The 26,833-nt window shown below is 44.5% G+C and overlaps 1 protein-coding gene across 1 annotated transcript in view; it reads right to left on the bottom strand.

Annotated features, from left to right (window-relative positions):
• Nucleotides 1–26,833, bottom strand: part of LOC135401123 (glutamate receptor ionotropic, kainate 2-like) — a 96,013-nt gene that overhangs the window by 18,131 nt on the left and 51,049 nt on the right. The window contains exons 7-11 of the mRNA XM_064633320.1: nt 22,617–22,769; nt 20,719–20,823; nt 14,351–14,467; nt 11,791–11,994; nt 3,569–3,930 (exon numbers count right to left, since the gene is read on the bottom strand). Coding sequence (XP_064489390.1) covers nt 3,569–3,930; nt 11,791–11,994; nt 14,351–14,467; nt 20,719–20,823; nt 22,617–22,769 — 941 coding nt within the window. The remainder of the gene's footprint in view (nt 1–3,568; nt 3,931–11,790; nt 11,995–14,350; nt 14,468–20,718; nt 20,824–22,616; nt 22,770–26,833) is intronic.

Below are 26,833 nucleotides of genomic sequence, written 5' to 3'. Positions count from 1 at the left end.
TTACTGATTAAGTAAATGCCTAGCACTACCGCGTTTCCATTAAGGAATCGTACTTGATGGGAAAGGCCCGCCAGTGGGATAACAGTGGCCTTTCGTCGGCTGCCATTCTTTAATATAAATAAGTAAGTGCACGTGCCTCTGTAAGTCCTTATGTAATCTGATCGACCGTCCACGTTTTATTGACCTCAGTTGCTACTGTGTCGATACGGATTAGAGACAACAGTAGGATCCGCTATCACCGCGAAATGAAGGCCCGAACGTGAGCATGAAGTATGTAAAATGGACGTTAAAAAAGACGACTCTGTACTTTATAAAGTCTTCTTTCTTTTTAATGTGAGCACATATGGAACATCGGAGAAAGCGAGAGCCTTAGTAGTACGTTTACGACGACAAATTGAGGACGCGCGATATGTTTTTCGGATATACTTGTAAGGATATTTCTCTTTTTATTCTTTTACTTATTGAATGTTAGCACCGCGAAGCAACTGTGGCTGATGAGCAGCGTACTGACGTGGACAGATGGAGAGAGGAGAGCAGGAATGAGTGGGACTTTAGTATACGGCCTGCGTCGACTTCAAGGAGAACTGTGCCGACATTCGCCTGGAATGTCTTCCGGAAAACCTAGAGAGAACCTCAGACAGCACAGCCGGTGGTAGGATTCGAACCCACCACCTCTCCCAACCTTCAGTACGACCTAGGTTACTTCCAACGAGCAGACGCTTTTACCTTTTACCCGCTCCCGGTATGTCGTTGGTAATCCCAAGGGGAGGAAAGAAAAGGGCCGTTTTATTTTTGTTGTAGCCAACCGGGAGTAGAGCGAAGGCTGAAGTTTGAGAGCATCAGAGCATCACGACGCGCAAGGTAAAAGGAGAAGTAGCTTTACCGGCTTTCTTCCCAACGGAGAAAATCACCTTCGTGAAGCGAAGACAGATTTACTCTAAAACGCACAACGACGCGCTTCTTGATTTTCTATGAAGGGTAGCCGCGTTTGACGGTATCTTGCTATGCTGGAAACGTCAGACACAGACGCACGGAAGACAGGGTGGGCTTGAACGTGAGACGGCGCTGTCAGCGTTTCCGGGAGGCCTTAACCCGCTCGGCCATGCCGCTGGCGTGTGCTGATCGTGATAGGCGCGTTACTTGAGAACGATGGTAGAGTTTTCTGTGAGCAATGACACGCCTCTGGAGAGTATTTGCAAGGGAAAGCTAGAGCTGGTGAGCGCTGAGCACATATAAAATGACCGAATAGCACCTGACATCCGTGTATAAAGTTTTCAGTAGTGTTGCTAATGGTTTTAGTTCTAAGCATAAAGCTGCGTGCCTCGCGCCGTTCCTGGCGTTCACCCTTGTGCCTTGTAAAGCGATTGCCGTGCATTTGCTTATTAAAATTGGTGGCCCTCGATCACCAGTCGTACTAAAGACCTCAAGTGGATACTGCACATTAGATGCTGCGTAGATGGATACTCTCCAGTTTTTGTGGCCTTCTTCGACCTAAACATACACAGCAACTGTAGTCTCCTTGAACAGATCCGCTCGTCAGGGTTGAGACGCGAGTCTTGGCAATGGAACACCTTGGGCGGGTTATAGGCAGGCTCCCGAGCGCCATTTCCCGGGTTCTCAGTGGAACGTACCCTTGGTGTCTCTACTTAATGGTGTTTGTGAGGCTATCCGGAAGCCGGGCGCCAGAGCCGCTGAGCGCGCTCCGCCTATCGAGCTTTCTTCTGTCGTCTGCTTTTAAGTAAACACAGCAGTAGACCATTGCAGTCCTCTGTAATCGTATCACGATTTACCGCCGATGTCCGATGATTCCGGATACACAAAGGGCATGGGCGGTTGCAACGTGTTGCAACGCTTGCGCCATTTCGAAAGTCAGTACACCAGAACATGCGTCCGGAATTGGCCCCCGTTCTTCCCCATCGTTCTCCGGCTCCGAAGCAGCGGTGCGCAGGGCGCACCCGGGTACGTGCACCGGAAGTCACTTTGGAAGTGTGAAGTGATCCCCTGAAATAGGGAACGTTCTCGGAGCACGAAGCTAACGCGCCCCTTTATTCACTTACGTTCGGAGTTTCCTTGCTGAAACAAAAGTTGACGTCTATCTTGCTCTTTACCCATTATTTCTTACTGCATCACCTCAGTTCCGGAGCTACCTTCCGTGCTTCTTCTTCCGGAGCTAACTTCCGATGACTCCGCCATATAACCCGCTCGAATGCGCACTTCAACGCGCGGCGCGCAAGTGCTCATTTCCCTACCTCAACACGCGGATCGCAGGCGCGCATTTCCTTCCTCGCAACGCGGATGTGACGACCAGTGCAAGGCCGTGCGAAAAAGAGTACTATCTGAAAAACTCCTAGCGCCACGAAGGCACCAGTATAGGTCCAATTGATGTTTTGTAGCGTTACGGAATCTTCTTTTAACAAAAAGCACCACGAGACCGCGCTCCTTCGCCATTGACCAGAGAGAATATAATTGGTCCTGGCAAAGAAAGTTGCGGCGAAACGACCGCGCGAATAATACCCAGGGCTGTTACACGGGAAGCCTTCGACGACCATTGACCGCCAACTGAAAAACGAGCGTAGCGTCAACACGCGTGTAAGGTGTCAACTTCTAAAAGGGCATTGAATCCAGCACTGATTGACAGGTTAACACGATGCTCGTTTGCTGGAGCTACGCCCGTTTTTCAATGAAGTAGGTTTCAACGGTCGTGGAAGGCTTCCCGTGTAACAGTGGCTACTACCGTACTGACAGCTACCGTTAACAGCACAATTTCCAAACAAAATGTTGTGTTCCAAACAAGAGCGTTTGTGTGTGTGTTGTGTTCCAAACAAGAACACGCTGTATATTGTCAACGACCCGTAAAAGAATCAGTTGCGATGTAGCGGTAAATGCGAGAGAAATGCGTTAGCATTAAATGCCTTTTCCGGTGTATACTTGACTTCCGGCTATCCACTTCCCGTCTATAATTGGCTTCCGGTATCCGTTTTCGGTCCAACTCGACTTCGCGTTGTCCACCTCTGGTCTATACTTTACTTCCGGTTCGACACTTTCAATTACTATATGTAGGTCGACTTAAGTAACGTTTCATGAGCCTCATTTACTCTCAATTACCCTTTAAATACCGAAGATAACCACGGGATACCTGAGGTAATCTTGAATTTCATTTAATTGCCTTTAAATAAGTTTACCTGCTTTAATTACTCTCAGTTTCGCTTTAATTGACGTTAACTGGTTTTAATTACATTAATTACCCAGTTATATTTAATTTCATTTAATCTTTCTCTTAATTACATATACCTTGCACTCATTACCCTTGAACTCAACTTTCTTGCTCTAATTACCTTTGATTAACTCTAATTACCTTTAGTTACTCTTAACTCTTACTCTTAGTTACCTTCGACTACTTCAATTTCAAATCATTTATCTCCATTTACATTTACCCTCTCTTCTCCCCTTTACATCTCCACTTATACTGAGGCTTCATCATCTCATAGACACACATACGTACACACTGCTTTTTCCATTTTGACACTCCTAATGTCAACGCATTAAAAACTATATGAATTTGACTTACAGCGGGTTGCGGTCTGAACCTTGTTGCATCAGCGATCCTATGGCAAACCAGAGCCTGTTATTCATGCCGAGCTCGCTTCCGACGTCTTGAGGATCACGATCGATGATGTACGACAGATCAATTTCTGACGGACTGAAGCGACCGAGGATGTAAGACCAGGTACTGATGCCCAGGTAAGCAGTTAACATGTACAACCACACGTCAACAGAAAAAGGCAAAAGGAATGACGACAGTGGTGGATGTTCGATGAGTGGCTTTCGAAACAGGATGCTGACGCCAGTCTTCATAAAGGGCATGGTGAAGTCGACGGCTTGCTCGCGGACGTAAGTGATGGTTAAGTCCACGATCGCCATGTCCGCTTCCTAGTGAGCAAGAATAAGAGACCATTCGATTAGAATAATAAGAAGAAAAAGAATGGCAAAAAAAAAAAAAAAAAAGAAACGCCATGACATTTCTTAATAGGCCATTTGCAAAAGTTCCAGGGAGCAGCGCGCGCCCTGGGAGGGCATGCCGGGAAATGCTGTGCAAAACGACAGCGACGGTGCATACACCAGTACGACGACGACGACGATCGGAGATGATAGCAAATCGCTGTCGTTTTGCACAAGATTTCCCGGCACGCCCTGCCAGAGCACGCGCTGCACCTTTGAACTTTATTCAAATGGCCTATTGACACTGCTGTTTCTCTGCATTGTGGGCAGGATACAGATTCAGCGCGGATGGGGTTGTCGTACGACAGGCTGTTTAAACGCATGCGTTTACGGCACGCACGACGCTTTCGTTTGACAAAGCGCCTTGGTCATAAATGCTGCGCTTGACGCCCTACTCGCATAGTCAAAGGGAGCACTGGCACGCGTGCAGAGGGCATCTCCGCTCATTGGTCAGCAGCGTGGCTTCCTGTTTACTGGAAGGCCACCGAGCCTGCCTACTTCACTCCCTCATCTCATCATCATAATGTCACCATTTAATCATCATGTACAGCTACATTCGTGACGATGCCCACAGCTATGAGGCCAACAACGGCAAGCTGTTTCCAGCACCACCAGCGCTGCAAGGATTTCGGTCTTGACCAACTCGTGCGGTCTGTTGCATACACTAAACTTTTTTACACCCTTTTGAGTGTAAGGTGGGGGTACAATAACTCACACCCCTTTGAGTGTAAAAGTTTGAAGGTGTAATGAAATGCACCGACCTCTCAAGGTGTATTTCACAACACCTTCAAGCTTTTACACTTAGAAGGGTGTGAGTTATGGTACACTCACGTTACCTCTGAAGGGGTGTAACATCTACTTAGCGTATGCACGGCTTGTTGGTCTACAGGTTTCCCTCCATAGGGGACTTGCTTGCAGTTTCAGTCTCCTGATGCTCTCTTCTGTCAGTTAGTTAGTTAATAAATTAGTAAAATAAAGTAAACCTTGGAGCTTTCAGCAACCCACCATGGTTGCTACCTGCTCCATTGCAAAAACTGTATAGCTATTACACACTCTGAATCAAAATCCTTAGCGCAATCAAAACAAATCACAGCGGGATCCCTCGCATTCTCACGGGCACTCAATCAATAGAGCGGGAAAACAATATAGCACATTACAGATCTACAAAATACGGTGTCAGCAGATCACAGTAAGATGGAGCACGCACTTAGTGTTCACAACACAGTTGTGAAACAAGTCTCACTCAAGAAGGCTACCAGCAGAGGGATTGCCTTTCGTTGATTGCGCGGAGTATCCCAAGGACCCAATAAATGAGTCAGCTCCACTGGGCGGTCCGTCATGCGTAAAATGCCGGCAAGGAGTGACTGTCTCTGTGACTTGGAGTGGCGGCACTCCAGCAAGACGTGACCGCTGTCATCCACCATATCACACTCGGGGCAGAACGGAGACTCAACCAGACCCATCCTATGCAGTAAAGAACGGCAGAACGGGACGCCAGCTCGAAAACAGTGAATAAGAGTCTCAGCAGCTAGGGGTACGCCTCTAGGCATGAAAAATCTTAGGTTGGGGTCCATCTGTCGCAGAACATTCAGGTTATGGCTACTGTCTGCAAACCACAGTCGACGAGAAACGTCATACGTGACACTGTGCAGTAGTCGGCGGCCGTCATGCGCTGTGAATGGAATAGCATGACATCGGCGCATAGTATGTGCCTCTGTAGCGAGACAGTCGGCCTTTTCATTACCAGTGATACCGCAGTGGCCGGGTACCCACTGGAACCTAACCTCGTGGCCATCCTGGACAACAGCGTCGTGAACAAGAAGGGCGTCATACACCATCGCAGCGCACCATGAGAATGGGTCGCGGCTGCCTAGCGCAGATAGAGCGACTTTGCTGTCGCAGTACACAACCCAACGATTGCAATTTGCTGTCTTGATGTATCGAATAGCTTGGGTAATGGCGTGAATCTCCGCAGCAGCGGACGATGACATGTGAGATAGGCGATAACGCCTTTCAACGCCTCTATCGGGTACCACAAAGGCGGACGAAGAAGAATCCGATGTACATGACCCGTCCGTGTAGACATTACAGTGGCCGCTGTGGAGATCTGCCATCATCTCCAGGACTCGCTGTTTGATGACATCAGCATTTACGCAGTGCTGCCGAGTACCCTGTGCAAAAGTTGCCAAAAGAGTTGCCAACCTCTAGATTCACTAGCCATTTATCCAATAGTGAATTACTTCGGGTTTGGCTAACTCCAGGACTCGACAGTCTGTTCGTTGTCCTCCATTCGTGCATTTCGGAACGGAAATTTCTTCATTGCCATGACATCCGTAACACATGAAAATTCAAAAGTATGTGAACTAGGCATTAGACAGATTCCTACACTGCCTATTGCGTTTGTTGAGTAGTGGATATTTTTACAAGGGGGTGATGCTCCACCGGCTTTGCGCAAGACGACTGACAAGAAATCTCATGATTCGTGCAATAACTTTCTTTCGCTTGAGCAAACTCCGAAGAAACCGTTTCGAAACCGCGGCCCGACCTTTCTCCCTTTCGTTTCCCTACGGGGTCTATATACTCCTACTCCGTAGCCACTTTATTTAGCCCACTGGTTCCTAGGAATTGTAGTCCACGTTCATAATGGTCAACCGAGTGCTGCTAACACAGGTGGAATTTCTTGACAAGAAGGGCTTCAATCGTTTCCCCGACTCGCGTGTCACGGTTTCGATCGCGTGACATGCGCTGCATGCTGAAGTGCTGCAAGTGTGTGCTCAGTGGAACTTCAAAAGTGGAACTCTTGACGGCTGTTTACCTCCTCATAAACTGCCTTGCCCGTGCATTGTTCCTTACCTCCGATAACATTAGCGCGAATGGCCATATGGGGAACAATGTAGCCCATTCTTCCGCAACCATTGTATAGGGTCACTGTTCTGGGCTAAGAGTGCTTTTCTGTCATACGCTAATACTGCTATCATCTGTCGGGTGTTCTGCTATCAGGTGCTGCTACAGGTGTATAGCAACGTAGGACAGCTCAATACGTCTACGACAATTCATGAGAATATCTGGCGTATCGTCTTATCGTCTGCGTAGCGTTCGGATCCCAGGACGAGTCTTTTCGCTCTCAGGATGAATTGAAACATTGGTTTTACATTGTTTTTAACTTGTTGTAGCTGCCAGTGTGCATTTTAGTGTGAACAAACATATCAGATTTCTTCAGTACTGTCACTACTGACCACAAGGCGTCAGGGGAATGCCGACGACTAGGTGAAAATGAGATAAGCGGTAGCCAGAGCCATTCCGCGTAACAGATTACGCAAGCCACGAATGGCCTGCTTGCAGGAACATTGAGGGAATTCCTCATTAGCTTCGCCAGTGCTGTACGCACGAGTATCGTTGAGGGCAGTAGCACATGTCCGGAGCACTACAGAAGCTGCTGAGGACTCAGGAATCCCGTGAATGTTTGTGCAAACGGGCCCAGATATATTTCTTCGTCAGTGGTTTCGGTCTGCCGAGCCGTCTTTTGCGATTCCGGGAATCGGGATTTTATCGCACTGCCCACGAGGTCGTATAGAACCGTGTCCCCTCATCGATCCACGCGATTGCAAATAGCAATGCAGTACGCATTTCTTACCTGTTTTGCCGTTTTGCTCTGCTTCGTGTTTCTCTATTTCTTTTTTAATTGCACCATGGTAATATTTCGTTCGTGTCTGGAGCAGCCGACTCCAGACCCGACTGATGTCTTCTTATTAATAGAGGGCGGATAACAGGGGGGCGATCTTGACCGCATAGCACGCAGTATGCCAGTCATCATTGCGGGTGATATCGCTTTGTCTCCCGATACGCTGAGAGAGGAATCGTACACCATTTTATGTGTCAACTTTCCTTCCAATCGGAAGATAAAACGATACGATTGTGAAGGCAGGTTGCCCTACACTCTTAAAAATGAACTTCACCGCATAGCACGCTCCTAGCCAACCATAACCTCGAATGACATCGTTCTCGCCCGTGATTTGTTGAAAACGGGAGGTGTACGCCTTTTTTGTGACACTTATGCAGTTCATAATTGTCCAAAAATGGCGTACGCCTCCCGTTTCCAGCAAATCAGGGGAGAGAACGATGTCATTCGAGGTTATGGTTGGCTAAGAGCGTGCTATGCGGTGAAGTTCATTTTAAGCGTGTAGAAGGATTTATGCGACGAGAACACACACACATAAATGGGATGAGATGTGCTGGGTCATTCACCGCCGCTACCGAGGAGGAACAACAACAACAATTATGTTCTGACGATGAAGTGGAGAGTTTTTCCACTTTAAGAGTGAAACACTACCCCACATCTAGGGGGTCTAATCTGAGTGATGACGATGATGAGAGATGACGGTGATGCTCGGAGCGGTGATGCTCGGAGCGGCGATGACGATCCTGATCGTGATGGCTGGAATGTCCGAGGGCGCTGTCAGTGACACAACAAGTCCTTTAGGCCAGTCGCTTCGAAAAGCAAACTATATGACGTAAGGCCTCCATGGAGTGGGCCGCGGTGTCCCAAGGGCCGAGGATGCACGACGAGTTGAAGGGGCGGTTTCCAAGGGTGGTTGGTAGTTGTGATTGCAGTGTACGACTCTCGTTGACAGCGGCGGAGTCCGACGTCCGGCGTTCGACAGCGGCGGAGTGTGTGCTCCACGTTCGAAAGTACACCACACTTGTTGCAAATAGGGCTAGCCTCACAGCCGAGCTGGTAGCGATAGAACGGAGTGAAGACCACGTTCAGACGTAGCCTGCGGATGAGCGACTTCAGGGGACGAGGAAGCACTGCAGGCAGCCGGTATAACAGCGTTGGGTCTACACTTCGCGAAGAGGACCTGGTTGGAATGCCGTGTTGCCACTTTAGGGTAGGCCAGGAGTCGGACAAATGCCAGAGGAGGGATCTTCTGTCTCCTCTCGAAAGTATAATGGGCGTACAAGGCCGTTGTTGATGTGCAGCGGCCGCGTAAATAGATAGACAGCATAAAGCTCAGCGGATGTCGATGAGGTGCGGTGCGAAAGACCACATCCACGTGTAACGGACTCTGACGGAATGGTAAAGGCTGAAGATGAAGTGTCTCTGGTCGACGATCCATCCGTGTATACAGCATTACCGTTGCAGTATTGAGCCTCGATGAAGTCAAGGGAGCAGCGCTACCTGATATTGCCTAAAAATCCGCACTCTACTTATTAAGCAGTTTTAGCAAACCGTTGGTAAGGTTATCGAGACCAATCGCAGTCGTTTGTGACTCAGAATCTTATCTGCTGATTGGTTCCGGTTGATGCGGTTCGACACAAGCAAGGTTATCAGTGGTTTACTAAAGCTCTCTAGATGAACACCAAACGAACAAAACAGGGAGCAAGATCAGCAATATTCTGCAATATTTTATGCAGTCCCACATTGGAAGAACCCTTGTGACTTCGTAGGAGTTTTAATGCCACTTGACGGCTGTTCTCGTTCCCATTCGTTGTCGGGTATGCCGAAATTTATTGCCCCGAAGCACGAGTATTTGGTTCCTGGAAATCCTATTGGTTTAGGCACGGTCCCTCAATACTCTTTCTGGTCTGGAAACTCCGCTCGAATACAATAGACAAGGTCACTTAGGGACAATTTCTCCCGCATGGGGCGATCGCGTCGTTCGGGAGGAGACACCCTCGTGGAGCAGACGACGTTTCCACAGCGCTGCGTGTTTTTAGGGAAGATTTGATCAGCTACTTTTTAAAGTTCATTTCGGGTTTAGAGCAGAAATAATTCTCGAATAGGTTCATGAGTTCATCCCGCACATTTTAGTTCAGTTAGCGTAAATTTGCAGATTTTCCACGTAGATTGCAACTTTCGTTGTTGTCTTTTTCTGACACCGAAAATGTTGATTTTACTCTCACTCATATCTCTCAATGACGGTTGAGAAACATATTAACTCATTCTGTTACACAATCACACAAACTAGTGATGTGTTATAAAGTAATGCCGCTTTCAGTAGGTATTTCGTGGGGGCGAAACTTTCCAAACGCGTGGTTTCCTCGTAGCATGCGGTTTGCTGAATCTGAGCAGAGATGAAATTACGAGGTGATTCTATTTCAGAGAAGACATAAGACTTCAGAAGAAGCACTTATAGAAATCCTGCGTTGTAATCATGATCATCTGAAAGTCGTCTCTGGTGGTATGAGAGACGGGAGGTACACATGCTATAAATCGCATGACTGGATCGTTTTCGGTGAAAAAAAAAACAAAAAAACTTATGTTGTTTTTCGACGTGGTTGACAATAACTGATCTATATTACACTATTAACGTATTGTAGATATCTTTACACACTTTGGGAAGATGTATCGACTTAAGGTAGCAATGGCTCTCATGCGTTCCCTTTACAAATAATGCACGTGATCATCCCACGATAATATTTCTGAAGAACCCTTCAAGTATTCCTACTATTTTTGCGGCTTGGACTGACTGACCAACCAGTTCTAATAAGGAGATTCCAACATGATTTAAGCTGGGTTACTAAATTAACAGGATAGAATTTCCGCTTACTGAAGTGTGGCCCTAATAGCACTTTTCAGCTATAGAAATCGGCTGACGAGATTCAGGTGTCAAATTCATCGCATTGGAGATAGCCTCGGCGTATCAGTCAGATCAGTTCCAGGACGTTCCAATGAAAAAACTATTTAAAATGATAAAATTGTAGCGGCGTTTGCTGCTACAGAATGAAGTTTTATGTGGGAACGGCCACTGTTCTCATAGCTCGGAAATAAATTTTAGGACTGGCCAAGAACTACATTTACAAGAAAAACGTTGCAGTATCTGGTGACAAAAAAATATAATAACCGGAAAGAGATAAGTAAAAAGAAATGCAGAAAAATTTAATGAGTCAGTCTTTCGCTTGAAAGTAATGATGAAGCAAAGAAACGATATTTTGTAGCACTATACACGGGCATGAATGAGCTCTAGAGTCTGTAGTGTATAGGCCGCAGAAAAAGTTCACGTATTGCAGATCAGAAAGGAAAAAGAAAAATGAAAACGTAAAAAGTGAAAACATCATCCCTCCCTCTCTCCGCTTCCGATTCAGCGAAAACGAATATATAAGCGGTATGTAAACGGGTGCGTAAACGAGTAAACGGGTATTAGCTAACTTCGTTTACTGCTGCATCTTTCCTCGCAAGTTGTTCCATAAGAAATGTTATTGTATTGACATCATGTTGAAAGACCTATCATTTGAAAATTTTACGGTTCTTATAGTGTTTATTGATGCTCCACAAATCACGCTCATCGCAGTACACCTCCAATAAGGCTATTAGCGAAGGGTTTGTATTTATTCCCGTATACCAAGTCATCACTGTTTTGTAGACAAATAAAAAATACTTTCATTCACTTCTGATAAGGTTAAGGCTCCGAGGAATATAGACATTCCAAAATGCTGCGTGCTCGTATCAGTCTCCTTCATCTGTGTAGATCATTCTTACACACGAAAGATTGCAGTAAATTTCAAGGATATTTAAAAAAAATAACCTCTGTATACGCACGCAAAACGCAAGCACCAAAAAACAAAAAGTTATCACTTCCAAACACCAGCAGAAACACATGCAATCGATACGCGCAAGCAGCGGCGGACACGAAAGTCTCCTTCCGAGCGACGATGCGCCGCCACGTGTCGTCGGGACGCCCTAAGGGAACTTTTCGCGGGAGTTTCCTGACCAGAAAGAGTATTGAGGGACCGTGGTTTAGGGTTTCGTGTGTTACTATCGTAGTTGACTGGAACGTATCGTTTACCTACCATGTCTATCAACTCTTTGATCATGCCGTTCCACTCTCCATTGGGACCTTTACTCCCGTATTTGGTGTCTTTTACGAGGTGCAGGTCGTATACGAAGCCGATCTTCTTAGCTAGTGCATCCATCAAGTCAACGGCATAGCCTTCGAAGCGATCGTTTCCCGTTCTGTTGACAGCGTCCCTTTTTAGCATGGTGTAAGGAGGGTTCTGTGGAAACGTCAAGAAAAGATTAAGTGCCCAATAATAGAGAGCAATTACGCTTTCAAAATATGCATGGAATATGAAAAGACAACCCAGAAAGGCACGAAGTACAAGCAACGTGACGTGTTAGTTATGTAAGTATTTGCCCTCTCGCGTATGGCGCCACACTGTTAGAAGAAAAGGTATAGAAGAGGTATAGAAGAGGTATAACGAAGGTACAAACCAGGACTAAACTACAATATTTATACCTCATCACCAACGTCTATACCCCGTTTAAACCATGTGGGAGGTATAAATCGCCTTGGCTATACCTTCCACGCCAGTTGCGGGTATAATAAAGTCCTTCTCTCTTGCGTTTATACCTTCGGTATTTTGTATACCTTTAGATATGAACCTGTGGTGCCACATTAATTTGTGGTGGAGACAGTATACCATCTCAGCTAAGCAGTAATTTAATTAGGAAACACAGCCAGTAATACAGTTGCATCGTAATAAATAGGGGGAGTGGTTTATAGCAGCGTGCTATTTGTTACTGAAATGACTAAATCTACGCGTCCTCACTCATACAGTTGCGCCCCACATTTTGCGAAGCGCCGCGATGTGTTACACCAGTATCTGTCCTCCACCAAATCCCCCCACGTTGCTTCTTGCGTGGCGAGTAATCTGCACGAGCTCTCCTTTACGTTTTACACCTGCACTTTGTGAATATGAGTTTGTGGGTACGTTTGTGTCGTCCGTGTACAGGTATTTTCTTTCTCTCTTTCCTTCTCGCGGTGGTTGTTGTTATTAAAGAACTTGTCGTTCAATATTATCTTGTTCTAATTTTGTTAAGAGCTGGTTCAGAAAGTGCCACTCTTATATAGCGGTGAAAAATATCGAATATTCCCATTTTTCAAGATTACACCGGGGTTCGAAAATATACCTTCAAGGGAATATATGTTTATAGCATGAGGTGCAAATAATATACCTTCAGAGAGGTATAAAGTTACTATACCTCGAAGGAGGTATAGCGTTTATACCTACTTTCCTCGTTATACCTCTTTATACCTCCTCCACTCGTCTCAAAAGGTGTGCGCCCTGGGACAAGCCGTTTATAATCTAAAAGGTATAAATTTTTCTAACAGTGCACTGCCTTGCCACCCACGCTACTGCACAGTATAACCCTGGAACATCAACTGCTGATAAAATTACTTGTAAATCATAATTGCGCAAGTTGTGAACAAATGCACACACACAAAAAAAGAACAGTGATGTGTATAAACAACGAGACGGCAAATTGTGATGATTTAACCCTCGCCAATCACGGCTTCAGAGTGCAGTCTAAAGTACCGTATTTTCCTGTGTATAGCGCGCGTGGATATTCATTGTACAAAAGTGTCAATACACCCAGCGCACGCGAACGTGCCTGGAAAAAAATAAGGCTGTTGTTTCATAGTTATCAGCAACAGTAAATAGGAATATTGACCCGCCGCAACTAGAAACAAGGGGAAAATATTACGTCCGTGCGCATAGTCATGCATGCTAGAAACGAAGCGAATACCAGGGGGGAATTTATTGGCAGAAAAAAAGGGAAAATAAAAGGGGCAAAGGAGAAAGGAAGGGATATGTACGTGACGCAAACAGAATAGTTATACAACCGAAGCGAATATGAAGCGAATAGAATGAGTACGTGTGACCGAAACACATGCATATGCAGCGTGCATAACGATGTGGAGCAGGCACACATGATATGCAGCAACGCATCTTCGCGTGAAACAGCATTCGCTTTGCTTTTCACTTTTTCCTTTTTTTGGCTCATCTAATCAGTCAACAGTACAAACTTCTCTTGTCCCGTTTGCGGGCACACGGGTGCAGCTCCGAAGCTAGTCGAACATAATTGGTTTGAAAGAGACATTCGTTCGATACGAAATTCTAATACATAATTCCATATTCGATCCGAAATTGGAATTGAGGAATAGATGACAAAATTTTCGAGTACGGTTCGGTTTGAAAGATACCTTCCTTCGATTCGAAATTTGAATATAACATTCTATATTCACAATTTTCAAATAGATTCGGTATGAAAGAGAGCACACACGATTATTCGCTTCAGTATTGGAAAAATTTGAAGAAAAAAAAAGAGTAATCTGAGTAGATTTACATGCTGCGCGTCATATCGCTATCGTCCTCAGGCGGGGCCGAACAAGCAAACGCGTTACCTATACTGAGCTATACCGCGGCACAATGTGTTTGCATAGCCCTTTTAGGGAAAGTATTCGATCTCGAGCTACAAAATGGCACGTGAAGAGTGGCGCGCGCGTGTTATATAAAACAACCAACAGCTGTGGACACATCTTACACCCAGAAGCTGTCACCTACGTACGACGATGGTTGTCACTCGAAAGGTCCTGTTATAGAAACCCTCGCTGAATTCTTCGCTTTTCTGACGGGAGTAGCCGCTCTCGAATATAATTCCCGTTCTGTGACTCCAGGTGCCCACCTGAAAAGGAAAGTACACTGTTATCCGGTTGAGAGAATGAGCAGCTTCCATGGTACTCGAGAACAACTATAATTATTGCGACGACACTGCCAGGTTTCATAATGTGGCATTCCTTCTGCAGGGGTTTCGCTAAACACTACCGGTAGATAATACCCCTGACGCGTGACGTTACCAACGGTATACTGAAACTTACTAATAAAGCCCACAGCACCGAGCACGCAGTCCAAGACCGGGCGAGCAACCCAAGAGAATAAATGAAGACATCGCGCCCCGGAGTCCGAATAAAACTAAATTGTACGACCACATGGAGGTAGGTATAAAGTTGTTCACTGTACTGGGGTGCTTTCGTGTGTGCGTGTTTTCAAAACTTGTACATGTTTTTGTCTAAAACACTAGAGAATACGAAGCTGTTGACAAGAAGGCATCGTAAAGTCACGAATCATCAATATGCCAAAAGTCAGAACTTGTGTGGGAAACGTCAGTCTGTACAAATGCACGGCTTCCGATGACTCGTAACAAAGTTCAACGCTGTGCGTAGGACGGCTCATAGCTTGGTGCCGTATCCGGCATCTAAACTAGACACAGCCATATAGTAGACATCACTGCTGCCGATGCATGCCCCGCATAATGATATCAAATTTTGAACGGCACATGCTTACACCATGCAAACTGTAAGACGGTCCTACGCAATGTTATTGAGTTCGATATTTCCAGCAGCATGAGGGCGTAATGAAATTCCAGCAGACGACCCACCAACCAGCAAAATGAGATATGCTGAGATATCTGTTCGCTTCCTCAATGTGTTCTGACAGCAAACCAAAGAGCTTCAGCCTGAGTTCATCCCGCCGCCTCCTCAGGCTCAGGTTAACCTCCTCCACAGTAGAGGTTTGTTTCGTCTTGCGCAGCTCCGGCAACTAAAGTAATAAACTTCCTTCCACAACAGCTTGCCGTCTAATATCAGAACATTTAATAATATACTACTACACATGGTGTTTTTTGTTACCGGATTTGCGTGTGTGTGTGTGCGTCTGTGGGTGTGTATGAAAAAAAAAAGCAAATTCAGCAGCATAGTCACTGTTTTTCCAACAAATCGGTGGCGAGAACGTTGTCATTCGGGATGATGGTCGGCTAGGAGCGTGCTATGTGGTGAAGTTCTTTTTTTTTTTTTTGGCTATAGTCGTGACGACGCCCACTTCTGTGTGGCCAACAACGGCGAGCCTATCCTGCCATTACCCCCCCTCCCCCCCTCCCGTCATTTTTAAGAGTGTAGTCAGAAGGGTACAAGTTGCTCAGACACGCCGTCTTCCGCGAGGGACGTTAAATGTGGTGTGCCGTGTGTGTCGCGATTTCGGCGCACGTTAAAGAACCCCCAGGTGGGCAAAATTAAGCCACAGATCCGACCACTGGGGCGTCGTTCTTCATCACAGTTGTCTCGCGACGTAAATCCCCGAATTATTATTATAATCCTATAGTTAAAAGGCCACTCTTCTTTTTAAATGGGCGGGGGAGGGGATATGTTTATCGAAAAAAGAAAGGGAGGAAAGGTTTTTAAATGGCCGTTAACGAGCACCTCCGTTGAAATATCCATCCCCGAATTTCGCTATGCGAATGAGCCGGAGGAACTGAAATGACAGCATGAATGACCAGCTGAGCCCTGAAGGACACCATATCCGGATATTTATCGCCGCACTCCTCATACCCCTTTCATCGTACCTGAAATGGACACCGTGATGACGCCATTCGGAATTGGGCCTCGATTGGTTGCGGTCACAGACTTTAGAGTCTGGAGTTGTAATCCATCCATACTCTGATACCAAATTTCGAGTCTTGAGTGGATAATCCAGGGCGGTGGAGTGCTATTCATGCAATGTGCCGGACGGACCCGTCAGTAACGTTCAGCTCGGCTGATGTTGATGACATCGTTGCGTAATAATCGCATGATGCTCCCTCGTATAGATGGAATTGTGGACGATCTATCGTGAGCTTTATGAAAGGGAGCACGCAAGTGCGTGGCTGATAGCCTCGTCCGCCACTCGGCAGCGCCTTCTGCAGAGAGGCTGCGGAAACAGCGCTGCTATCCCCTTCTGTTCCCACAACTCCCGCCACTCTCTGTTGGCAGCTGATAATGGGAGAGCCGAATAGGGATTCCGTCATCGTCACGAAGAGCTTGAACAATCATGTCTACCAGTCTTGGGTAGTAACTAAGTTACTTTTAACTTCTAACTAGTTACTTTTAGGGGTAACTAGTTACATTTCCAGAAAAGTAGCTTTTAACTGTAACTAGTTACTATTTCTGTGAATGTAACTGCAAAATGTAACTAGTTACTCGAATAAATGTCGTTACCTTTTTTTTTCTTCACCCTACCGTACTCTACTCCCCGCTAACAGTGTGTTGCTTCCTTCCGTACCTAATCGGTATGTGCCCTATGCCTTGTGCTCTTCGCTCTTCGGTCGGATACACATGTCGTATTTTTCGCCGTGGGAGAGCCGCTTTATTCACTTATACAGCTTCTGGTTAAGTGCAATAATATACGTTTATTGCACTTAAGTACATGTAAATAAATGTATGTTTTTAACAATTGTATCATCCTCTCATGGTCATTCTTATAAAAAGTAACTGTAATGTAACTAAGTTACTTTCTCTGTTACTTTCTCTCAGTCACTGTAACTGTAACTAGTTACTTGACAAAGAAAGTAACTATAACTGTAACTTAGTTACTTGACCAAGAAAGTAACTATAACTGTAACTCAGTTACTTTTTAGAAGTAACTTACCCAAGACTGATGTCTACTGTCTTCCACGGGCTTCCTGTTAAAGAAGCAGTTCTTCATCTTTACTTTAGAGCTTTACTGTTTTCATTCGCTCATAGTCACGCATTTTAGCGGCATTATTAGCGGCAACGGATATGTTAGCGAGTTTTAGTATATCGTACGCTGTCGCCTTTGCGTTAAGGGATAGGCGTGGGGGTTCTGCGCAATGCGCAAAGATCTCTTTATGTTCCGCGCGTGCGCAGAACCACCAACGTTATCGCATACGTACGCAAAGGTGATAAGAGTACGGTGGGTATACTAAAACTCACTATTATTTTTGTTCCGTGTTAGCGCCGCGAAGCAACTGGGGCTATGAGCGGCGTTCAGACGTGGACAGATGGAGAGATGACAGCAGGAAGGAGTGGGGGACGGGGGGGTTTAGTATATGTGCCCCGGGCAGAGTTCGAGGGAGACTGTGCCGACATTCGTCTGGAAAGTATGCCGGAAAACCCAGGGAAAACCTCAGACAGCACAGCCGGTAGTAGGATTCGAACCCACCACCTCCCAGTCTTCAGCACGACCTTGGCTTGCACCAACAAGCGGACGCCCTAACCCGCACGGCCATGCCACTGGTTTAAGATCCCTCTACGTACCCTCCATCCACACTGCCCATCCGATTCATTCATCCCGCACTTACCTCACCTGCAGCACTTCACCCGTTCTCCCTTCATTCCTTTCTGTCTATAGTCGTCACGATGCCCTGCCGTCACGCGTGGCCGACAACGGCGAGACAACTTCCACATTACTCCCCCCAGCTCTGTTTTAGGAGCGCACGCGCTCGCGTGTTCGCTTTCAAGGAGCTCACCACTCCACTCACCCGTACGCCCTCCACTCGCCACCCGGACGCTCTCCACTCACCCGTAAAAGAGGTCTAGTTCAGGGGCGTGGCCAGGGGGGGGGGGGAGGCTTAGGGGACTTTAGGCCATCCCCCATGAAATCTGGGCGACGAAAAATTTTGAGTAGCAATTAGTTTAGTTATCATTATCGTCTTGTCGATGCCGCACTGCTGTATGCGAGACGAACCTCGTGAAGTAGCATCCTGCGGGTTTTTGATCATTCCCATTTCGCACTTTGGTGAATAAAATATTATTATTACTTTTATTCTAATCTAATTCAATAGCTTCGTTGGTGTCTGCTGCCTATTTCAAGCTTGGCCCTGTGTGTTGTCTTTCCGGGCTATCTTCGTGATCTCCAACGTTTTCCTCTCCCCGTCCCACGGAGTCGTTGCCTAGATGATAGTGTCGTGTTTTGTTTTGTGATTTTCGCATCTGTAACTCTAGACCTACATTGTCCCATCGGCCAGTTCCGAAGCTGCGGTTTGACTTCCTGTCCCAACTCGCCACCTCTCAAGTGACGGGAAACCAAGGGAATAGGCCATAAAACATCTGTGCCGCCGTTCTCTCTTTCTTCTTCTTCTTCTTTTTTTTTACGTGGAGAGGGGGGGGGCGGAGGGTTCAGGTCCACACGAACTTGTATCTTTGGTAGTGCATGTGGGATGAGGAGAACGAGAGTGAAATCCTCCTCCTAAGTGGAAGTTTCCATAGAACCCCTCCCGAAGTATTTTCTATTTTTCTCCCTACACTCTTAAAAAATCAGTTTCACCACGTAGCACGCTCCTAACCAACCATCATCTCGAATGACGACGTTCTCGCCCCTGATTTGTTGAAAACGGTAGGCGGAGCCTATTTTGCATCATTATGCACGTTCATAATGGCTACAAAATAGGCTCTGCCTCCCGCTTTCAACAAATCAGGGGCGAGAACGTTGTCATTCGGAATCATGGTTGGCTAGGAGCGTGCTATGTGGTGAAACTCATTTTTAAGGCTGTACGTTACTGCACAATAGTCTTAAAATACGTAGGAGGGAACAGGGCGGCTTTGGTCAAAGAAAAATAAACAATAAAATGCTTCGAGCTCTTCAATTCGGCGATCTTTCGCGCCAGAAATGACACGTCACACATTTTCCTTGTCCAATGGGCGGAATTATCGAGGAGGCATTGGAAAAGCAGCAGGGCCGTTATCTTCGCTTATGAATGCCTTGTGAATTGTCATTAGTAGCACGCGATGTCCGGACCTCGAAAAAGAATAAATAGTTTTTTGTTCCGGTGTCCAAGCATGCGTGTCTGGTACTGCCACTGTTGAAGGTAAATATTGGTACATTACTTTTTATATCTCATCATACAGTGACACATACTGTTTACACGCGAAATTTTTCTCTTCACTGTCTTCAGTCCGCGTCCACTGTCCCCATGTAGAAAATGTTTGAAAGACCGTGATTCTTGATCATTTTTCTAAACCATGACCGTGCATAAGTAACTCCCAGTCACTGTGGGCGCAATTCGATTTGTCGACAGCTCGTCAATCCCGCTTTAGTTTCGTAAGTTCGTAAGTTCGTTTTCTTGACATCTTTAACATGTCTGTCTGTCTGTCTCTCTGTCTGTCTGTCTCTCTCTCTCTCTCTCTCTCTCTCTATCTATCTATAAGTTTTCGGTTCGAGTTTTCTCAAAGTGACATACTTATTCAGAAAGTTTATAACCATAACTACTCCGCTTACTATCACCCAGATTATTTGAACAAGAACCTGCTCTCTCAGCTTTCAAGACAATAAAGAAAAGTATTTAATTAACGGTGCGCAGAGCGTCATGCACTTTGACGCTTGCCAGTCAGCTTTTTTTTTTTTTTCCTGATGCCCCTCCTCCCCCCCAAACAAAATTTCTGGCTACGCTACTGACCCAGTTGTACACAAATTGCTTCTTGTTACAATGCAATGGTTGGCCTTCAGCGTGCTATGTAGTGAAGTTCTGTTATAAGTGTACCCGGGTTCGAATCCCGGTGCCGGCGGTGCTGTCTGGAGTTTTTGCTGTGGTTACCTCAGACGCTTTCAAACATATGTCGGCACAGTTCCCTTAGAAGTCGGCCCAGGATGCTCATTCCCCCAGGGCCTCTGTCGTGACGTTGCCCATCTGAGGCCGAAAACGGCGAGCCCTTTCATCAGCACCAGCCCCACCACCACCAGCACCACGACCACCACCACCACCACCAGCAGCCCTTGTTATAACAGTGCACGTAACTAATTTTAACGTGCTATTTGCAAGTTCAGGACTCCAGAGGGTTTTGTAAGAAACAGAAACATACATGTAACGAACGGAGTTATACAAGCGACACTCTGCCAAAATAGTCTATACAACAACGGTCTGGAATAAGTCATTAAGCTGTATCACTCTTCTTCTTCTGTTGTTGTTGTTGTTGTGAGATACAACTTTAGTGAGCATTCGACGAAGTAGAGGGAACAGCGGAAGCACGGCGCTATTTAAAGCAACTAAGTGCCTGCACCTTGTAAAAGCTTCTATACCCGCGCTGTACGTTATCAAAGCGATGGGATCGATGAGTTAAATCTCTCAAACTCATTGGAAGTTCAAATAGAGAAAACTGACACACTTACTTTTCGAAAGCCTTCCTTCTTCATCTCTATGACATTCAAACCGAAGTCGGTTCGCAGGCCCTGGTCGTTGAGGCGCAAGTCCCCCGTTAAACCTTTGATGTTCACCTAAGCGGAGCAAATAATAACGGTTCTTGATCAAACAACAATTCCTTTTCTCTTTCACTTCCTGCGCCACGGGAAGACGCACTATGTGCTTTTCAGTTCTTGCCTTAGTTCAAAGTCTCTATCGTAGGCTATCCGTGCAGGTCTCCATACACAGAATGAAACGGCGAGCGTCTAAACTTTCATTGCTGCGTTTGCAGCACTTTTCAAGCTTCCACTATGCTTTGAACTTTTCATGCTTTCATGCTTTTCAAGCTTGAACTATGTTATGCTGGTAGCGATACTATGTGGTGATGATGTTGGGAGGTATCAAGCCGTTTTGCCATCACGACTATAGCGGGAGATGATGATGAGGTGATGATGAAAAGGATATGAGGGTGTGGGTTGTCCCGCTCTCGAAGTACAAAATCATGTTAATCCTAAGTACAGTAAGTAATACAGAGGCCCTTAAAGGAGTCCCGTGCCGCAAAGAAAACGTCCATAATTCTAGGTCACACGTGTCTCGTGGAGGTGGAGAGCGAGCCACTGAGGTGTAGGATGGTGTGCAGGCTATCATTCTTGCAGCCTGCATAGCTATGCTGTGCTATGGAGACCGTGAACTAGGCTGGTGTCTGCGCATGAGGTGCTGCCCTTCGGTTCATTACATTCCCGATGCATGCCCATCCACATCCAAAGATCCAAAGATAATTGTTGTTGATAAATATTGTTGTTTTTCTTTCACGCTTTCTACTATGTCTCTAATAGATTAGGAAAAAATCTTCCCATGGAGCAGTACTGGAAGCAATACTGCCCCGCCAGTTGTTAATCCAGACCCCCTACACCGCCCTAACACCCCCAAATGTTCACTGACACCCCCTTAACTCTTCACCTGCGTACCCCCTACAGGGGATGCCCTTGCTATTTCAGCTTTAGACACATGTCGGTAATGATATGTTAAGCTGTAATGGCGTAACTATAATAATGACCCCCCCCCCGCACACACACACACAATTTTTTTCCAACACCCCTCCGTGCTTGGATTTTGGATACACCACTGCGTCGCGCGATAGGCGTGATGACTCCTTTGAAACACGTTTATTCTTCTTCATTGCACTAAAAGTGCTGGAGACAGCACACTAGAGTGCCGTATCATATATTTCATGGTTTGCGATTCCGTTGATATAATTGAACTTATCATTTTACACAATTAAAGTGTATTCACAGCGTGTATGGAGATCAATGAAAATCTCACAATGTGGTCTCTTTGGTTACTCATTGCTATAACGTATGCGGTCAAACTGCGCTGTACCGTACGTGCACATAATATCTTCTTTTTCTATCTGCAAAAAGAGCAACAACAACAACAATAGATGATAACGATGAGATGCAAAAAGAGCAGCATACTGGTATATGCGAGACATAACCTTAAAAATGTACGACAAATTAAATAAAGAGAATCAAACTTATGTTAAAATATGTAAAAATGTGTGCACGTGTGTGTATTTTCCGGCGCATAATGCGCGTGTTGTATGCTGTACAGTCTGCCGCGACTCTGCGCGAAGTTATCTCCGCGGGCATTAGCCATTGAATATTTTTCAATATCTGTTTTAGTTTTCAATTTTGTGAGTGGGCTTATACACCGTGAAATACGATGGTTATGACACGCACTGTTTACGTGTATTGTGCACCGCGATTTCTGCTCTTTTCCGAAGCAAAGACGACAATTTAAAAAAATCCCAGCAGAGGAAAAAAGAAAAGAAAAGAAACTAGAATGAGGTGGTGGTGAGTCGATGATGAATCGGATAGCATTAACGCACCATTTTCATCTGCTTCAGCAGCGTTTCGCCATTGGCCCATGCTGATGGGGAGTCGCAGGACAGTGACTTCAATTCAAACGTGTGAATATGTTCCAGGTCGTGTAAAGCACGAGCGAAGAGGGTCGTTGCGTCAAATATGAGGGCAATGTCCGTCTGTAAGAGAAGAGTAGCCACGTCAAGTCGTGAACAACACACATTAGCATGAGCTAGAGACGACGTCTATCGGGGATTTAGCGTACATTGATTTAGCGTACACCAGAGTGCAAAAATTTATCCTCGCGCGGGGGGGGGGGGCATAAATTTATTAGAACAAAGAAAAAAAAGGAGGAGAGGTCAGCGAAACGGAACGTCGACTTGCTATTCCGCAAAGAAAAAAAGAAAACTAAATGAAAGGAGAATAAAATAAATAAAAAGAAAGGAATTAGAGAATAAAGGATAAACTGACAAACGGTGAAAGATGAAGGTTGAGATAGGACAAATGACGATGTCCTCGCGGTATGAAAGATGTTGTTACCTTGACATCAACACAAAAGGAACGGGTCTCATTCATTCGGTTCTCATTCATACGTTTGTAATTTATGATCGACAGAAAAGAAAAACAAAAACTCAATTTACGCTCTCCCTCTCCTTCTCAAGAAGCGCGACAATGGGGAGAGGCCACGGATTGGTCTCCTCAAACGACCTCCCGCGGTGATTGGACAAATAGTTTGAGGGGACCAATAAGAGTCAAGGTAGAGGCATATTTTGTTCGCGAGGAGAAAATTTTGCACTTTAGTGCGCCTTTGAGAGACGAAAAGCAAGTGCGGGTCTTTAAGTTACGAAGAAACGCGTCTTGCCCTTGCAATGCAGGAGGCGGTGGAGCGGTGAGTCATGAAAATTTCCTCGTTTTCGTAGGCTATTCCCTTCATACAACACATTTCTCTCACATGTCATTTCGGTCCACTCTGTCTCTGTGCCTATCGATGATCAACAAAAAGTTTCGCTCTGTGGTTTCCACACTTGCATTGTATAACATAATCATTTGGAAGTTCCTTCTTTCCAGGCATACCGACGTCATATGGCCGAGTGGACTAAAGCGTCCGCTAAGCGAGGGTTGTGATGCATTGAGTGTCACTTCTAAATCTCGTTTTTTAGTCTCACTTTTTACTACGTTAATTGAAAGCAAAAAATCGAAGGTAAATGTGAGCGTAGATTAACATTCAAGTAAACTAACCTAAAACATTCCAAAAGGAAATATACCGATAGTTTTACTTGGGTAGGCCATAATTTTGAGCTTACGTAAAGGCTAGGCTTTGCTGTCTTCTTATTTTTTTAATTTTCTTTACGGCAGTCCTTGACCATTATGCTCGGCTAGTAAGTGTATTGGTCAGTCCAACAACTTCATTTTAAGACCGACGGTCAGCTCGCAACATGAAGGCACAACTCGCCATTCAGCGATTTAAGATACTCGGAGTCTTGAAATCCCCTCACATGTACAGTGCTGGACAAAAGTTTACGGAACACGCTCCTGCGCATTCCTTCCTCAGAGTGACACGCTAGCAGAGAATGGGATCGTACGGAGTTACCCAGACATGTGCCTGGGTAACCCAGTCAGTATGTCACATGATTCAAGTATTTACTTCAGCAGCGAAACTAACTCTCACTAACACTACCAGCTTAACTCACATGTGACTGGGTTACCCAGGCACATGTGCGTTAAGCTGGTAGTGTTAGTGTGTCGCTATGAGGAAGAAATTCGCCGGAGCGTGTTCCGTAAGCTTTTGTCCAGCACTGTACCTGATGTCGTTCTCGACAACATACTGAGAGTTTCGCTGCTGAAGTAAATACTTGAATCATGTGAGCCAATTTGTTAATGGAAGTCATTCATGCTCAATGTTTGCTAAAAGTATGCTAAATTCTAATTTAAGCTAAATTTATGATAAAAAGTAAAATATTAATTCAAACTCGTTCCCGGATTACTCTCCATTGAAAGAAAATGTGTGCTAAATTCTCATTTATGCTAGATTTATAAAAATTCATGGTAAATTTATGATAAGGTATGCTAAAATTTACGCTAAATTTATGGTAAAAAGGAGATAGTATATCCAGTTCATTCCCTGATTACTCTCCATTGCTGCTTCATTTGGAGACTGACGGTCAGTTTGCAACACGCAGACACAAGTCGCCATTCAGCGATTTCAGATACATGGAGTCATGAAATGTCCGTCTCATGTACCTGATACGTCGCTCTCCCTGCTGCAGTAAATACTTGAGTCATCCGAACCAATTTGTTAAAGTAATCTCTCACGTCCAACTTTATCTATTCTAATTGATGCTCAATTTCAAAAATTCATGCCAAATTTATGCTAAAAGTATGCTGAATTTATGCTAAAAAGTGCGCTAAATTCTAAGTTATGCTAAATGTATGTTAAATTCTAATTTATGCTAAAATGTATGTTAAACTCTAATTTATGCTAAAATGTATGCTAAATTATAATTTATGCTAAATTTCTGCTAAAAAGTAAAGCACTAATTCCAACTCAATCCCTGATTACTCTCCATTGAAAGAAAATATATGTTAAATGTATGAAAATGCTAAATGTATGAGTTTGCCTGCTGCATTAAATACTTGAATCATGTGAACCGATTTGTTAAAGTAAATCATTCTCACGTCTATCTTTATCTATTCTAATTTATGCTAAAGTATACTGAATTTATGCTAAAAAGTATGCTAAATTCTAATTTATGTTTAATTTATGCTAACAAGTTAAGTACTAATTCCAACTGATTCCCTGATTACTCTCAATTGAAAGAAAATGTATGCTAAATGTATGCTAATAGTTATGTTAACTTTATGCTAAAAAAGGAAGATAGTAAGTCCAGTTCCTTCCCGGATTACTCTCCATTGCTACCTCATTTTGAGACCGACGGTCAGTTTACAACATGCAAACACAACTCGCCATTTAGCGATTTCAGATACATTGAGTCATGAAATTCCCCTCACATGTGCCTGATGCGCCGTTCTCTACAACAACAACAGACTCAGAGCTTCCCTGCAGCAGTAAATACTTCAATCATGTGAACCAATTTGTTAATGTAAATCATTCCCACGTCTACCTTTATCTATTCTAATTGATGCTGAATTTAAAAAATTCATGGTGAATTTATGCTAAAAAGTATGGTAACTTTATGCTAAAATTTGTGCTCAAACGTATGCTAAACTCTAATTTATGCTAAATGTATGCTAAATTATAATTTATGCTAAATTTATGGTAAAAAGTAAAGTACTAATTCCCACTCATTCCCGGATTACTCTCCATTGAAAGAAAATGTCTGCTAAATTTTAATTCATGCTAAATTTTTGCTAAAAAGTAAAGTCCTAATTCCACCTCATTCCCGGATTACTCTCCATTGAAAGGAAATGTATGAGGAATTTTAATTCATGCTAAATTTATGCCAATTCTAAATTGTACGAAACATTATGCTAAAGTGCTAATTTATGCTAAATCTTGATTCATGCTTAAATTCATGCTAATTTATGTTAAAAGTACACTAGAATTTATGCTAAATTTATTCTAAACAGGAAAATAGTAATTCCAGTTCATTCCCTGATTACTCTCCATGGCTGTTTAATTTTGAGACCGCCGGTCAGTTTGCAACATGTAGACAAAACTCGCCATTCAGCGATTTTAGATACTTCGAGTCAAGAAATTTCCCTCACATATACCTGATGCATCGCTGTCTACAACGGACTCAGAGCTTCCCTGCTGCAGTAAATTCTTGAATGATGTGAACGAATTTATGAAAGTAACTCATTATCACGTTTATCTTTATCTATGCTAATTGATGCTCAATCTAAAACATACATGCTGAATTTATACTAAAAGTATGCTAACTTTAGGCTAAATTCTAATTTATACTAAATGTATGCTATAATCTAGTTTATGCTAAATTTATGCTCATTCTAAATGTATGCACAAATTTATGCTACATTTATGCTAAAATTTGTGCTAAAAATGTATGCTAAAATTTAGGCTAAATTTATGTTAAATCCGCTCTCAACTTACGCTAAATTCTAATTTATTCTAAAAAGAAAAGTATTATATTCCAATTAATTCCCGGAATCGCTGCTGCAGTAAATACTTGAATCACGTGAACCAACTTGTTAATGTAAACCATTTGCATGTTTATCGTTTTTAAAAAATGCCACTCTCAATTCATTCTCAGATTACTCCCCA

The sequence above is a fragment of the Ornithodoros turicata genome, chromosome 7 (genome assembly GCF_037126465.1).
Source record: "Ornithodoros turicata isolate Travis chromosome 7, ASM3712646v1, whole genome shotgun sequence".
NCBI lineage: Eukaryota > Metazoa > Arthropoda > Arachnida > Ixodida > Argasidae > Ornithodoros > Ornithodoros turicata.
This window is presented reverse-complemented; position numbering and strand designations above follow the sequence as displayed.